Source organism: Oncorhynchus mykiss, chromosome 11 (assembly GCF_057628025.1).
Source record: "Oncorhynchus mykiss isolate SJ-2025 chromosome 11, ASM5762802v1, whole genome shotgun sequence".
NCBI classification, from domain to species: Eukaryota; Metazoa; Chordata; class Actinopteri; order Salmoniformes; family Salmonidae; genus Oncorhynchus; species Oncorhynchus mykiss.
In genome coordinates this window covers 17,256,816-17,272,937 of record NC_143032.1, presented here as the reverse complement: position 1 = coordinate 17,272,937, position 16,122 = coordinate 17,256,816, and the positions used below count along the sequence as shown (strand labels likewise).

Here is a 16,122-nt window from a genome sequence, read left to right as displayed (position 1 = left end):
TCTGATGGAATTTAACACCCATTTCAGACAGAATGTTTAACTTACACGAAAAGATGACTCTTCAGTTAAATAAAAGCCCACCTTTCATAGACGAAGATGCAGATAAATATCGGTAATAATTTTAAATAATATACCTTTTAAACACCACCCTAAAGTCTAAAGGATGCAATATTTTTCGTCAAAAACCGGGCAAACCGTATGCAGGGACAAGCTTGTGTAATATAATATGCCTGTGTCACAGTTGGAAGAGTTTGTATATCATTTGTGATTCCATTTTGAATCTCCTTTAAGTAGCATGTAGTTTTAGTGGTGTCCTGTATGTGTAGCCGCCTTAAGTCTTCCTCCCGAAAAAAATACGCTTCTCAATGGCACTACCTTGAAAAATACAGGACACATGAATTAATAAAGCCCAAAAGACAGTCAGATGGTGACAATAATGGAAAAGCACAGTATTCTAAGCAGACTTTAGTTTAGCAGACCAAGTGCTTTATTGTATTTGAGCAAATGCTTATGGAATGGAGTTTATTATTATTATCATTGTGTTGAACAATAAACATCATAGAACATGAGTTAGCCTCCCTCACAGCACACAACAGTTTACTCCCACTGACCACCAGCAGACAGCAATACACACGCACAAAACTTTAGCAACAGTTAGCAAGGACTCTGGGTCATCATTACAGACAGGACACAATCTGCAGGGAAGATCTCTCACCAAAACATTTATAGTCATCTAGTCTGTCTGCCTATTAATTCCAACAAACTTATTTATTTTGTAACGGTATTTTGTTTTATTGGAGTTAATTCCATGAGTATTATCAACTTCAAATCCTTTCTGAGAAGAAATTGAGAAAATTCTGCCCCTGCAGAGTCTGTCAAGGCCAAGTCATGTCTTATTTCCCAAAACAGTTAAAACTCCACATATAAACCCCACACCAGTCTGTCCCAACAGCTGTGAACATTAAACACCCATCTGTGACACACACACACTCCCATTAAAAAATGTACAGATTCAATCAAACCAGTACATTTACACCTTACAATATGTTAAAGCTAATATGTGGGGTCGTTTTGACTGTAGATGAACGCACATAGATAGGAAAAGTTGCTTTTGGCAAAATGGTAGGTTTAGTAGGGGGATATTGAAGCCTTTACGCAGAGGGTGAGGGTTGAAGGACCAGCCAACAATGGACAAAACCAGCCACCTATAGCCTACTGGACTGGGGCTCAGTGAGTAAGGATGTGTGTCATTGTCCAAGTCTGTGACATGGCAGCATATTCTCTATGGATCCAGCCTCCATCCTCCTAGAGCAAAAACAACGCTCTGTTTTCTCTCAAAGTGTGCTCACCTTGACTACAGGAAGCCATCAAGGCCAAACAGAGCTGTATCCTCTTTTTGAGTCCTGTTCGTGAGGAAAGTGAGAGCTGGCCAGTGGGTGGAAGGTGGAGCAGGTAGACGTTTCCTCTTAACCTAAAAAGGTTAGGGCTTAGTGAGCAGTGACATTAACATTAGATGGTGGACAGGGGGGAGCGACTCCTAAGAGTGTAGTCTGCATCTGAAATAGCACCCGATTCCCTAAATAGTGCACTACCTATGACCAGAACCCATCTAACTATAATCCTTAGCCCTAAGTGGGCTCTTGTCAAAATAATTGCACTGTTATGGGGAATATGGTGCCATGTCAGACACACTCAAACTTGAGGAAGTGGTCAGAGGACAAGCCCGACAAACACCATCACGACAGTCACAGACACACACCACAGCCACGACACAAACAAAAAGGTCTTTACTGAGACAGAAGCAGCGAGGAACGAAGGGTTAACATCAGCATAGATGCCATCTCCACACCAGGGAGGAGGTAGACGTTGTCCCTAGACACTGATCTATGTTCAGATTTGCAGTTTCCCCCCAAATGGCAAGGTTAGGATTTGGGGAAGGTAAACTGGATCAGTGCCTAATGACTATATTCTACCCATAAAATTACCACAACAGAGACTGACATTTTAGTTTTGTTTGAAAACTCAAAGTCAATAAAATTGTCAATTTTGACTCCATAACAATAATAGATTGAAAACACCTACTACACAGGGAGGGAGAAAAGGTGGAAAATAAAACTGAGGATACATCTCAAAGTAACCAACCTATTATTAAAATAAACTTTCAACTTTATAAACAAAAAGTTTTAAAAAAAGGTAAAAATGTAAATAATTTGGAGTATAAAGGCACACCTCTTACACAGTGTATATGATACAAATACAGTTTAAAGCATGGTAAGGAGAGACTCAGATGGGGTTAAGTCTAGGAGAGCGACAATGGATCTAAACAGCCAAGACATAGGAGGAAGAAAGCGTATTCCTGCAACATGCATTTGTTTTGTGTTTACAGTACGTACAAGCATTGTACAAATTCAAGCAGTATCATTCTTCATATAACCCAACACTGTCATTCACTCAAAGGGTGGTGCTTTAAAATACAATTATATTTAATGACTTAAATGCAATGTAAAAATATATGTGAATATAATCTATGCATCTAAAACAATATGGAAGCTTTTTGCTTGTGATAGAATAGTAGAGGACAATGTTACTGGTTTTAGTTGGTTACCAATCACAGATAAAACACCACAGACTCTTCTCACTTGGTACAAGTCAGAGCAATATATATAGAGAGAGTCATAAACAGTATACACTGTGTACAAAACATTAGGAACACCTGCTCTTTCCATAACATACTGACCAGGTGAACACTATGATCCCTTATTGATGTCACCTGTTAAATCCACTTCAAATCAGGGTTGATGAAAGGGAGGAGACAGGTTAATGAAGGATTTTTAAGCCTTGATACATGGATTGTGCATGTGTGCCATTCAGAGGGTGAATGGGCAAGACAAAAGATTTAAGTGCCTTTTGAACGGGGTATGGTAGTAAGTGCCAGGCGCACCAGTTTGTGTCAAGAACTGCAATGCTGCTAGGTTAAATGCTCAAAAGTTCTCTGTGTGTATCAAGAATGGTCTCCCACTAAAAGGACTTCCGGCCAACTTGATAACTGTGGGAAGCCTGAGTCAACATGGGCCAACATCCCTGTAGAACGCTTTCGACACCTTGTAGAGTCCATGCCCTGATGGAAAAGGGGGTGAAACACAATATTAGGTAGGAGTTCCTAATGTTTTGTACACTCAGTGTGTATATGGTTCTGGTACAGGTATAATGATATTGTGTTTCCCTTGTTAAGACCACAGCAACCAGTCAGGATCGGATGCATAACATTTGGTTCCTTTTTGTGCAAAATATAAAAATTTACCAAGTCAATTCAAACCTGCCAAATTCAGAGATAAACAACCTTTCAAAAACACCAACAAGTCTGAATAACAGACAAATGTTAAAAGGAGAGGCTGACAGGTTGGCATGACATCACCACTTAAACAAAAGCATATTTTTCTACAACCCAGCACCTCTTCCCCACCCTCCCCTTCTCCCTCTCTCATGAAAACCTGAGACATGTCCGATTCAGGCCTGAACCATATGTAGAGATCTTTGTACGTCTCAGGGTTTTCCAACTCCGGTCCTGGAGAGCTACTGGGTGTGCAGGCTTTTATTCCAGCCCAGCTTTAAAACACCTGAAGCAACACAAACATAGGCGCAGACATATTCATACGCATTACACACAATCGTACACATGGATTTTGTTTGTTAGATATGTGGTAGTGGAGTAGGGGCCTGAGGGCACACAGTGTGTTGTTAAATCTCTTATGAATGTATTGTAATGTTTTTAAAATTGTATAACTGCCTTCATTTTGCCAGGCCCCAGGTAGATTAGCTGGTGCCTTGACAGCAGCTAATGGGGATCCATAACTACACGTACAGATTCAAATAACCAACTAATCAAGGTCTTCAGTCTGGACCAAAATTAGCTGAATCAGGTGTGCTAGTGCTGGGCTGGAGTAAAAGCCTGCATACCCAGTACCTCTTCAGGGCTGGGGTTGGAGACCTGAGACAGACAGATGTGGCTAAGACTCTGGTTCAGGCAGGTACGATGCCAGAGGTAAACACTGGGCTGTCTGTCCTGAACACACCCCTCCTCTCTCTCTGCTGCTCACTACATTCAGGCCCTGTCCCAAACCCACCTGTAGTCCCTCCTACTCCCTAGTGCCTTCCAGCCAAGACACTTTTCCTCATCCCTACTACACCCCCATCATAAATCTTGGGGCACAGTTCGATAGCTTCAAACAGTGCTTTTGTTGCAGCACATGTAACAGAACAGAAAAATCCTGTGTTTAACAACATAAAAGTGCAATGATTTGTTTAAGGTGCTGATGGCAATGCAGGATCAAAGGTCCATGAAGGATCACACCACCGCCCTGCCCTTTCCCACAGGAAGTCACACACCAACTTCCTGGTAACTATCCAGAATGAGACAAACCAGATCAGTCAGTGATGTCATAAATCACACACAGCTCTACTGACCCTGTCTTACTAAACACAGCTCTACTGACCAGCTCCCCGTCTTATTAAACACAGCTCTACTGACCAGCTCCATGTCTTATTAAACACAGCTCTACTGACCAGCTCCCCGTCTTATTAAACACAGCTCTACTGACCAGCTCCCTGTCTTACTAAACACAGCCCTACTGACCAGCTTCTCGTCTTATTAAACACAGCCCAACTGACCAGCGCCTCGTCTTATTAAACACAGCCCTACTGACCAGCTCCCTGTCTTACTAAACACAGCCCTACTGACCAGCTCCTCGTCTTATTAAACACAGCCCAACTGACCAGCGCCTCGTCTTATTAAACACAGCCCTACTGACCAGCTCCCAGTCTTATTAAACACAACTCATCTTAACTTATCTTGTATATGGAGGGAAGGGTAGAGGAGAGCAGTGTGTGTGACAGGAGGATAGCAGTGTAAGGTGAGAATGGAGGAGTAACATCCACTGCCAGGAGGAGGGTCTAAAGGGAAAGTGATGGATGATGGGACAAATAGGAAAGTAGCTTAGGCTGGGGCAGGGCTGTACTAAATGGTGATTGGGTGGTCTGGCTGAAGGCCTACTGGAAGACTGCTTCATACTTCCTGAAGTCAAGTGATTGGATAAGCCTCAAGGTGCACTTCATCCTATACTATTTACTCAGAGTGACCGCACTATTGTTATCCAATCACAGCCCTGTTCATCCTCATTCTAACCTCCCCCCCCAAACAGGAATGCAGAACAAACAAACAAAAACAATGCAGGTTGAGGACGTGGTGTTAAGAGGCAGTAAAAAAAACAAAAAAACATTCCCAAAGTAAACAAAACAAACTAATACAAAAGTACGGACTAGAACCTAGAATAGCAGTTCTCCTGTTCAATGTAACAGCGGAGAAGATGAATGTAAACAAATGATGGTATTAGCTGCTGAGAGGGACACCCTTGCTGACGGAGAGATGGAGCGCAATACCCCACCCTCATCCATCCCTTCTCTCCATTTTCTTTCCTCCATCTCTCCTCTCCCTAAGTGCCCCCTCCCCTTCCCCTAGGGGTTATGAGAGAATGGTGGTGATGAAGTCGTAGAACCTCTTGGAGTACTGCTCTGGGTTTACCGTGGAGATTTCAGCTCCCGCCTGCAGGGGGAGACACACGGTGGACGACAGTCAGTCAAGGGAAGAAACCCAAACACACAAAATTTACACCAACAGAGAAGTAGGCATGTGACCTCACACACACACCCCATGTTTGACGGTCTTAGCAGCATGAGCAGCCTTCTTCTTGGCATCGTAATGCTGCAGAATGTCAATGACCGCCATGAAGTACACCTCCTTCCTAGGAGCACCTGGACACAGACACACAGGATTATCCCTATATTATGAACTGGGTGGTTCAATCACTGAATGCTGATTGGCTGACATGTTGGTAACCAGTTTATAATAGCAATAAAGCACCTCGGGTGTTTGTGGTATATGGCCAATATACCACGGCTAAGGGCTGTATGCAGGCACACCGTGCTGCGCCGTGCCTAAGAACAGCCCTTAGCCGTGGTATATTGCTTAATTATATTACATGAAGCCACGAGAGGGCTACAACCATACTGCTCATCTATTTGGTATTTCTGACCCACTGTTTTGAAGTGAACCCTTTGCTTTTTAGTCTTCTGTACCCCTCCTTTATCTCTTTCCTTCTCCTCCCTCATTGCCCCTCTCCACTCACTGTCGTTGCTCTTGATGGCATAGACGTCTATGGTGGGGTCAAACTCCCCCGGGGACAGGGGCTTGGTGCTGTCCAGGGTGTTACTGGGGGAGTCCGGGGGAGTGCCAATCCCTCCGTCACTCTCCCCCTCATCATCCCCCTCGTTATCCTCACTCTCCACTTCCTCCTGCTCAGCCCGCTCCACGTCATGGATCCCCACCAGCAGACTGTAGTCCATCAGCTTCAACTGGGCCAGGAACTGGAGGGAGAGGGAGACACAGAATAAAGTAATGGAGAGAGTAAAAGGGGAGAATTAAACTTTTGGTAAGAGTGAGACCAGGATTAATCCAACCCAAGTATTTATTCACTCACACCAGAAGAAATAACAGAACCACACACACACACACACACCTCCACGTCTTTACGTAGTTTCTCCAGGAACATCTTCTTGTTGTCATCGTCAATGTAGATCTTCTGTCCATCGTTGATGAAGTCGTTGTCCTTGTAGGTGGGCAGCTCCTTGGCCTGACGCCCCACACAGACAAACACAGTCAGGACAGCAGAGGACACACCTGGACTCTATAACTAATTACATTATTAGAAAGGAGCCCGAATGTACAATCTATAAAATGATCCAACTAACTGACTCATTGAATAAAGTGATCTGTGACACATATAACAACAGTTAAAGACAGTGGGAGTTCTATGGAGGCTTGTGAGTTTCCATTGAGCCATCTGGCTACAGCACCATGTGTGGCCTGTGGCCTGTGGTCTGCGGGGGGGGGGGGGGGGGGGGGGCTGGTGTCAGGAGGGGGTGTTATTCTGTGGCACAAAGGAAGGAGTGAGCAGGAAATGAGGTCACAGCAGCAGCACTGCTCAGAGAGCTGACAGAAGCAGTTCTACGGCAGCAAGGGAAAAGCGGCCACACAAACTCACACACATATAGCAACAAAGACCACAAACAATGCTGCAATGGCCGAGGCTCTCTTGCACACTCAGATAGGTGAACGTTATAATAATGTGGAGAGTCAACCAGCAGGTAGAGGCACACTAGTACCAGCTACAGACATCCTGAAAATAATATACATTGCAAATATCCATCCACCCATTCTATGCATCCTCAATCTCTTCCCAAACACTCATCTTCCTGATCAACCACTCTAAATCGCTCAATGATCAGTTCAGATATCAGAGAAAGTATAGAGCAGCTCATACAAGCAGTAGATCAGGTGCTGTATGTAATGATTGTGGTTCAGAGGTAGACTGGGCTGACATGGTAGAGTAGCAGTAATAGACAGAATAGATGAAGTGAGATGAAAACAGCCAAGAGAGAGAGAGAATGTGAGAGAAAGAGGGAGAAAATGAGAGAAAAACAATGAGAGCAGGGTAGAGAAAATATCGATCAGAGGGCCATTGCACAAGGCCTTCAATCAGGTGACCGAAGGCATTTTTTTTGAACGGCATCATCATAGAATGACATGAAGGATCTCTGAGCTCTATCATCATTACCAGTGCGCTACAGGAAGTTTGTGGCACATCGGATGTGAGTGAGGTCGCTCGATAGTGCATTTGTCTCAGCTTGGCGAGAGAGAACAGGAGAATTGTAACAGATTACCAACTGAAGTATCAACAAATATACAGTCAAACTTCCAGGTAAATAAAAGGTAAATAAAACCAAAAGTGGTCAGTGAAATAGCTTGGTGTGATGATAGTACTGCAGGATTGTGATTATTGGTCAGGAAGGACAGGAGAGGAATGGAGAGGCCAGGCCTGGTGGTGAGCAGCTGCAGCCCAGTGGTGCTGTGCTTTGGGCATGCTCAGACAACAGATGTTCTAACCAGTCACGTGTCTCTCTCTGCCTGCCCGTCAACACCGAATGGGAATCTGTGTCAGCTACACACAGGTTGTGTCTGAAATAGCACCCGTTTTCCCTATATAGCGCACACTTTTAGCCAGGGGGACTGATGGGCCCTGGTCAAAAGCAGTGCACTATATAGGGAATAGGGTGCCATTTCAGACGCAGGCACACACTCCGAGGTACAGCATCATTACACTGTGTGTGTGTATTTCTGATTGACAGGAAGTGAAAGTGATTGGTTGAGAGTCAATAACCATAGAGGAAAGGGGGAAAAAACAGCAGTGTGAAAAACTGTTCCAGAATAAGCCAGTTCCATCTGCCTGTTTCCTACATGTCAGTTCATTGCAGGTGTCCTGTATCCGTCATTACATGAATCTGAAAAAGCTATGAAAATAAAATGAGATACGATTGATCTGATAAATTGAGCATGCCTGGCCTTGGTTCTATAATATGATTTGATAGGTAGATTGAGCATGCCTGGCCTTGGTTCTATAATATGATTTGATAGGTAGATAGATTGAGCATGCCTGGCCTTGTTCCTTACGTCTCTTACGTGTTTCATGGCGCAGTAAAAGCGCGTGGCGATCCGCAGCGTTTGCAGCCTTTGCTGAACGTTAGATTTGGGCCGCGGTGGCGCATCCTCAGGAGGGCGTGGCTGCTAGAAGAGGGGAGCGAGGGAGGGATGGAGGGAGGAGGATGAGAGGAGAGAGCCGGGGACAGGAAGGAAGGAAGTTTTAAGGAAAGGCAAGTGTTTAAGAAATATACAAACTGTATTAGTTTAAAGCGCGGCAAGGAAAGAGAGCTTCTGAAAGAGCGTACAGCCTGGCAAGTGCTGCTAGAAAAGCCAAGGTTACAGGTTCAATTCCCGCAGGGATCACATACACATACTAAATTGTATGCTCTCACTGTACTGCAAATCTCTTTGGATAAAGCATCTGCTAAGTGTAAACAGAATCTGCATATCCTCCGGTTTTGTGCGCATAAGAAAGCGCTGTAACAGCTAGGGTGGCATTTCAGGTGTTCTTTTAGACTGCTGCTAAGACAGACTATGTCAGGTAAAAGCCATGTTGCCTGTAGCGAGGGCCAGCCGGTAGCTAACAGTGTTAATAACACCACTACCAGCTGGCAGGAGGAACCCAGGGAGAGGAAACAATAACGTTAGATAGCAGAGATCTATAGTGGTAAACAGGTACCATGACAAATCTCTGGACCCAGGGGGAAGCTGGGAGTGCAGGCTTTTGTTCCAGCCCAGCACTAACACAACTGATTCCTAATCACATCACTATTCATGGTCTAAACATTGACTGTGACGAGATCACTTGAATTAGGTGTGTTAAGAGCTGGGCTGGAACAAAACCCTGCACAGTGCATACTGCAGCCCCATTGCCCACCCTGGCTGTAAAGTATGAATATGTTGATGTGAAATAAAAGTCCAGGTTCCATGTGAGGACAGTAGGACAAGTGAGTCTACAGCATGCAGAACAGAGTGGTTGGTGGAGGTGTTGGAGACGAACCTAGAGATGTAGGACCATGCAGAGAACGTGCATGGGTGGGGGTGGGGTGGGGGCATGCAATCAGTCAAGAGTGCTTGTTGTTTGTGTGTGTAACACTACACACCATACGGCTGTAACGCACATTACACCACCTAACACATACTAACTACCATGTACCTCAACACACACCAAATACCTGTGACCTCCATTCACCCCTCCTGTATTCATGAATACACAGCAGTGCCTATGGATACCACTCAGTCACAACTTTTTACCAACTAACCAATGGAATAAACCTAACCTGAAAATTTGTATTTAAAGCCAGTATGCCATTAGAGATGAAACATGATAGTGCAAGTAGTCATGCCTGAACACACACACACGACTACTCAATGTGAGAAGGCCTTTAATTCATTCACAAGTCATGTAATTGAACAGTGATGGTGGGTGGTCATGGCATGCCTGTTCACGGATTTCTGTGAGCATACAATGTGTGTGTGTGGGATGTCAAACGTTTAGGAATAAACAGTGAACAACTGTGAATGCTGGGACTGTGATAAAAGCAGCAGCAGTAGGTACTTGTCGTAGTCGTACTGCAGCCATTGTGGTTGTAAATTGAACAATTCAAGTCGTTCCACATCTTGACTAGTCCGTTATCGCTGATCTGTCAGAAATAACTATTGGCATTCTGTAATAGTGACACATTAAGCTGAGAGAAGAGAGCTTACTGTGTAGTACAGTGTGTGATCAACAGCTTCTGTACTTCCATGTAAGTCCCTATTCTCTTCCTCAGAGGGCTATATTTAGACTGAGGTGTTCCCCAAAGTTACAACGCCCCGCTGGTTTTGGTGTTCCACCCGGCCGAGCTTCTTCAGTTTTAGGAGGAAAGAGCCGGCCTGTCGGGGTCAAATGATGATCTAGCTACTCAGACACGCACACAAACTCGTGCACACAAACTTGTGCGCACACACACACACACACACACACATACACACACGTCTAAATATGCCGAAAAGTTCAGTCTCACACGCCAGTTCACACCACATCGCACTTTCCCACACTGCAGGGAAGATTCCTGCCAACAGGGAAGGTTGCAGAATCACAAAGCCTGTGTTCTGTTTGTACAACTGCCATTGGCTGAATCAGAGCCATATATTTAGACCACACGGCTCTGGGCTGATTCACTCATTCACTCTCAAAGAAAGTCTGCTCTCATTACCAGAAAACTGAAGCATACAACAAACAGCATCTGATCAAATATTCCAGGAATGTAAACGCACACACACAAAAAACATTCACTCTCTAGAAGACAAACAAAGCATTTGGCACACACATCTCTGTCTCTCACACACAGACAGCAAGCAGGGGAAGCAATGGGACTGCTGTAGCAGCAGCAAACTGAAGACACACGGAGCGTGCAAGAGTATGGTGAGTATAATGGGCAGGGGTCTTAACAGAAGATGAACAGTTTGAACTACCCCCACTCCCACCCCAAAAACCAAAGCAAACCAGCTCAGTAGAAGTGGAGCCATGTAGTTGATGACATAAGGAAGGGCCGGTAGGTAATGGACAGAAGCTGTTGGTTAAATGGACCAGGTGTTAACACAGCTCTCTCCCTCCCTCGGTCCCTCCTTCCTCCCTCCCTCTGTTCCTCTCTCGGTCCATCCCTCGGTCCGGTCCCCTCCCTCCGGTCCCTCTCCGTTCCTCCGTCCGTCCCCCCCCCCCCCCCCCCGTCGGTCCCTCCCCCCCGCCGTCGGTCCCTCCCCCCGCCGTCGGGCCATCCCCTCATGGCTTTTTTTAGGACAGGGAATGGCCAGGAATCAGAATCAAACTCCGTAATTAGTGTCTATATCAATACACTAAAACACACCATGTATATGTCTGGTTGATTTGTGTGTGTGTGTAAATTACTGTACCTTCTCCTTGTCGCTGGCCTCCCTGGCCACAGTGGAGCCCTGATAGACAGAAAGATGTCAGACATTCCTTTTTCCTTATAAAAGTCTCCAATTATCCCCTCCCACCCCTACCTACCTACCTACCTTGAGGTCATATTTTTTGTAGACAGAGAGGCGGTGGGAGAAGACATTCCTGGTGACGATCATGTAGGTCTCGTCTCCGTCCACTGTGAGGCGGTACATCCCCAGGAACTGAGGCAGCAGCGTGTTGCCATGACACTCCACTATGAACTAGAGAAATAGAAGCATTGGAGGAGAGTTGGATTGTACTTTGGTACTTCTTGAGGTGTGTGTGTGTGTGTGTGTGTACCTGGTGGTACTTCTTGAGGATGTTGTGCATCTCAGCCACATCCTCACTGGTGATTGTTTTGATGACGTAGCGTTTGTCGTAAGAGGTGTGGAAGCGAGCCCCACTCCGACCCTGGGAATCACTGTTTAACGGAGCTGCACGGGTTAGGGAGTTCTACAAACAGAGAGAGAACAGTAAATCACACATTTCTGTAAAAATCTGAAACTGTTTTTGAATCTATAGAGAGAATGTGAGCGAGAAATTGTGGGAGAGAGAGAGAGAGACCGTGTGTGATTGCCAGAGACAGCTGAAGTCAGGCAGGCCTCTAAGGCCCTTCTAACCATCGCTCACACCCTGCACCAGCCCAGCCACTGTGTGTGCGCTCGAGTGTGTGTGTGTGGACAGACACCCCTCCTTCCCCTGGGTGTGTGCCACCCTCCTGCCCCCAGCTGATGCCCTCCAGAGCAACCCCAGAGACACATCACTTCCCTACCCCACTCCTCTCTGTAACCCCTTCCCCCCTCCATGTATGGTTCTTCCTACCCTCACCCCACTCTTTCTCCCTCCACCGTGATATAAACATGAGACAAAAAGACAGCTTCAGAGGACCAGAACACACCGACTTCCCTAATGCCAACACAGAGCACACACTCACTCTGTGTGTAAAACTGTATTCCGAGGGTACAGACAAAGACAGAAACTTGGCAATAAACATGAAAGAAATATAGCAAGATTCAGAAGACAGAGATGAGTTCAGTCTGCTTCTGCGTGCGTGTACCTGGAAATCCTGGTCGTCGATGCCAAAACGTTCTCTAAGGTTGCGGAACACCAGAGGACAGTACTCCTTAAACTTGAAATGGCTCGGCATGTTTTCCCTACACACACACACACACACAGTACGAGCTGTTATTGACATAGACATTTAACATCAGAGCATTTTGATTAGTGTGTGTTGTGTGTGTCTGTACACTTACTTGTTGAAGAGGTGATTGTCCACCTTGATCTTAGAGTAGGCCTTGAAGTCATCAGGCATCAGCATGATAGGGATCTGAACATGGCTCAACTCATTGATCTGAGAGCGAGAGAAAGCATAGTGTTATTGTAGAGTAATGACTAAACATAACCATCCGATCAGATTGAACTAATGTTAGCCAAGTCCAGAAGCTTGTCCTTTTATTCAAGATGAGCATACAGCACCTCTGACCTCCATACTCCTCACACCCCCTTCATCTGTGTCTTTAGCTCAGTGACCATCATTCCTGGTTGTGCAGGCTTTTGTTTCAGCACAGTACTAAAACACCTAAACAACAACGTTGACTAGACATTCTGTATTTCCTCTACTGCAAGAAATGTGAAACAAGGTTTTTGAATCCAACACGAGACAGTGTGTGGGGGAGGCGGCGGCAGGCAGGGACAGGGTTGTAGTCAAGCTAGCCTCAAGACAGCAGGGATCTTTAGAACTGCCTGCAGGCATCAGTGCCTGTGACTCACACAGATTGAGGGATGGGGCTGGAGACAGATTGTCATAATCAGTTTCCAGCTCTGTGTGTCACTATGTGCGTGTGTCATGCTGAGAGGCTGTTCAGGTCCACACCGTCTATGGTTTTATTAACTACTCCATGGACTACTTACTATAGCAGCCACTCTAGTCTTATAGGTATGTTACAAACATAATGAGGCCAGGGCCAATGAGACAATGGTTTTACAATTACCCAACGAGAGTCATTTCCATGTGAAAGGACCCATGAGCACATAGTGAAGGTCATAGGATCATGTCAAATTGGGTGTCAAATGAAAGGTTAGAGTCTATATTTGAGACATTAAGGCATTATACATATTTCCACCCAAAACATTTGATTTCTGGTCAAACAGATGGAAAAGGGGTCTTGGAAAAAACATCTAGCAGAAAAAGTCAGGGTAACTCTCAACCCCAATCTCAGCCTTTGCCCAACCCCTTCAAATGTAAAGGGAACTGCTCATAAATATACATTTTGGGGGAAGGTAAATGTAGTTCAAATCAAATTTTATTTGTCACATACACATGGTTAGCAGATGTTAATGCGAGTGTAGCGAAATGCTTGTGCTTCTAGTTCCGACAATGCAGTAATAACCAACGAGTAATCTAACCTAACAATTCCAAAACTACTACCTTATATACACAAGTGTAAAGGGATAAAGAATATGTACATAAAGATATATGAATGAGTGATGGAACAGAACGGCATTGGCAAGATGCAGTAGATGGTATCGAGTATATACATATGAGATGAGTAATGTAGTGTATGTAAAAAGTGGCATTGTTTAAAGTGGCTAGTGATACATGTATTACATAAAGATCCAGTAGATGATATAGAGTACAGTATATACATATGAGATAAGTAATGTAGGGTATGTAAATATTATATTAAGTAGCATTGTTTAAAGTGGCTAGTGATATATTTTTACACCAATTTCCATTATTAAAGTGGCTGGAGTTGAGTCAGTGTGTTGGCAGCAGCCACTCAATGTTAGTGGTGACTGTTTAACAGTCTGATGGCCTTGAGATAGAAGCTGTTTTTCAGTCTCTCGGTCCCTGCTTTGATGCACTTGTACTGACCTCGCCTTCTGGATGATAGCGGGATGAACAGGCAGTGGCTCGGGTGGTTGTTGTCCTTGATGATCTTTATGGCCTTCCTGTGACATCGGATGGTGTAGGTGTCCTGGAGGGCAGGTAGTTTGCCCCCGGTGAAGCGTTGTGCAGACCTCACTACCCTCTGGAGAGCCTTACGGTTGTGGGCGGAGCAGTAGCCGTACCAGGCGGTGATACAGCCCGACAGGATGCTCTCGATTGTGCATCTGTAGAGGTTTGAGTGTTTTTGGTGACAAGCCGCATTTCTTCAGCCTCCTGAGGTTGAAGAGGCGCTGCTGCACCTTCTTCACGATGCTGTCTGTGTGGGTGGACCAATTCAGTTTGTCTGTGATGTGTACGCAGAGGAACTTAACTTACTACCCTCTCCACTACTGTCCCGTCGATGTGGATAGGGGGGTGCTCCCTCTGCTGTTTCCTGAAGTCCACAATCATCTCCTTAGTTTTGTTGACGTTGAGTGTGAGGTTATTTTCCTGACACCACACTCCGAGGGCCCTCACCTCCTCCCTGTAGGCAGTCTCGTCATTGCTGGTAATCAAGCCTACCACTGTCATCTGCAAACTTGATGATTGAGTTGGAGGCGTGCATGGCCACGCAGTCGTGGGTGAACAGGGAGTACAGGAGAGGGCTCAGAACGCACCCTTGTGGGGCCCCAGTGTTGAGGATCAGCGGGGTGGAGATGTTGTTACCTACCATCACCACCTGGGGGCAGCCCGTCAGGAAGTCCAGAACCCAGTCGCACAGGGCGGGGTCGAGACCCAGGGTCTGAAGTTTGATGACGAGTTTGGGGGGTACTATGGTGTTAACTGCTGAGCTGTAGTCGATGAACAGCATTCTCACATAGGTATTCCTCTTTTCCAGATGGGTTAGGGCAGTGTGCAGTGTGGTTGCGATTGCGTCGTCTGTGGACCTATTTGGGCGGTAAGCAAATTGGAGTGGGTCTAGGGTGGAGGTGATATGGTCTTTGACTAGTCTCTGAAAGCACTTCATGATGACGGAAGTGTGTGATACGGGGCGGTAGTCGTTTAGCTCAGTTACCTTAGCTTTCTTGGGAACAGGGACAATGGTGGCCCTCTTGAAGCATGTGGGAACAGCAGACTGGGATAAGGATTGATTGAATATGTCTGTAAACACACCAGCCAGCTGGTCTGCGCATGCTCTGAGGACGCGGCTGGGGATGCCGTCTGGGCCTCACGTCGGCTGCAGTGAAGGAGAGTCCGCAGGTTTTGGTTGCGGGCCGTGTCGGTGGCACTGTATTGTCCTCAAAGCGGGCCAAAAAGTAATTTAGTCTGTCTGGGAGCAAGACATCCTGGTCCGCGACGGGGCTGGTTTTCTTTATGTAATCCGTGATTGACTGTAGACCCTGCCACATACCTTGTGTCTGAGCCGTTGAATTGTGACTCTACTTTGTCTCTATACTGACGCTTATCTTGTTTGATTGCCTTGCGGAGGGAATAGCTACACTGTTTGTATTCGGTCATGTTTCCGGTCACCTTGCCCTGGTTAAAAGCAGTGGTTCGCGCTTTCAGTTTCACGCGAATGCTGCCACCAATCCACGGTTTCTGGTTTGGGAATGTTTTAATCGTTGCTATGGGTACGACATCGTCAATGCACTTTCTAATGAACTCGCTCACCGAATCAGCGTATTCGTCAATGTTGTTGCTGGACACAATGCGGAACATATCCCAATCCACGTGTTCGAAGCAGTCTTGAAGCGTGGAATCAGATTGGTCGGACCA

General features: G+C 45.7%; 1 protein-coding gene across 3 annotated transcripts in view; it reads right to left on the bottom strand.

Annotated features, from left to right (window-relative positions):
* Window positions 1–469: 469 nt before the first annotated feature.
* Window positions 470–16,122, bottom strand: part of pip4k2aa (phosphatidylinositol-5-phosphate 4-kinase, type II, alpha a) — a 40,561-nt gene continuing 24,908 nt past the window's right edge. Inside the window, exons 2-11 of one of the 3 annotated variants that reach the window (XM_036935075.2) lie at window positions 12,731–12,828; window positions 12,535–12,631; window positions 11,778–11,930; window positions 11,552–11,698; window positions 11,429–11,467; window positions 8,573–8,677; window positions 6,573–6,686; window positions 6,183–6,420; window positions 5,705–5,808; window positions 470–5,599 (exon numbers count right to left, since the gene is read on the bottom strand). In XM_036935075.2, coding sequence (XP_036790970.1) covers window positions 5,519–5,599; window positions 5,705–5,808; window positions 6,183–6,420; window positions 6,573–6,686; window positions 8,573–8,677; window positions 11,429–11,467; window positions 11,552–11,698; window positions 11,778–11,930; window positions 12,535–12,631; window positions 12,731–12,828 — 1,176 coding nt within the window. In that variant the 3' untranslated portion in view covers window positions 470–5,518. Of the gene's footprint in view, window positions 5,600–5,704; window positions 5,809–6,182; window positions 6,421–6,572; window positions 6,687–8,563; window positions 8,678–11,428; window positions 11,468–11,551; window positions 11,699–11,777; window positions 11,931–12,534; window positions 12,632–12,730; window positions 12,829–16,122 lie in introns of all 3 variants that reach the window. The other 2 variants (XM_036935074.2, XM_036935076.2) reach the window with 2 other exon arrangements.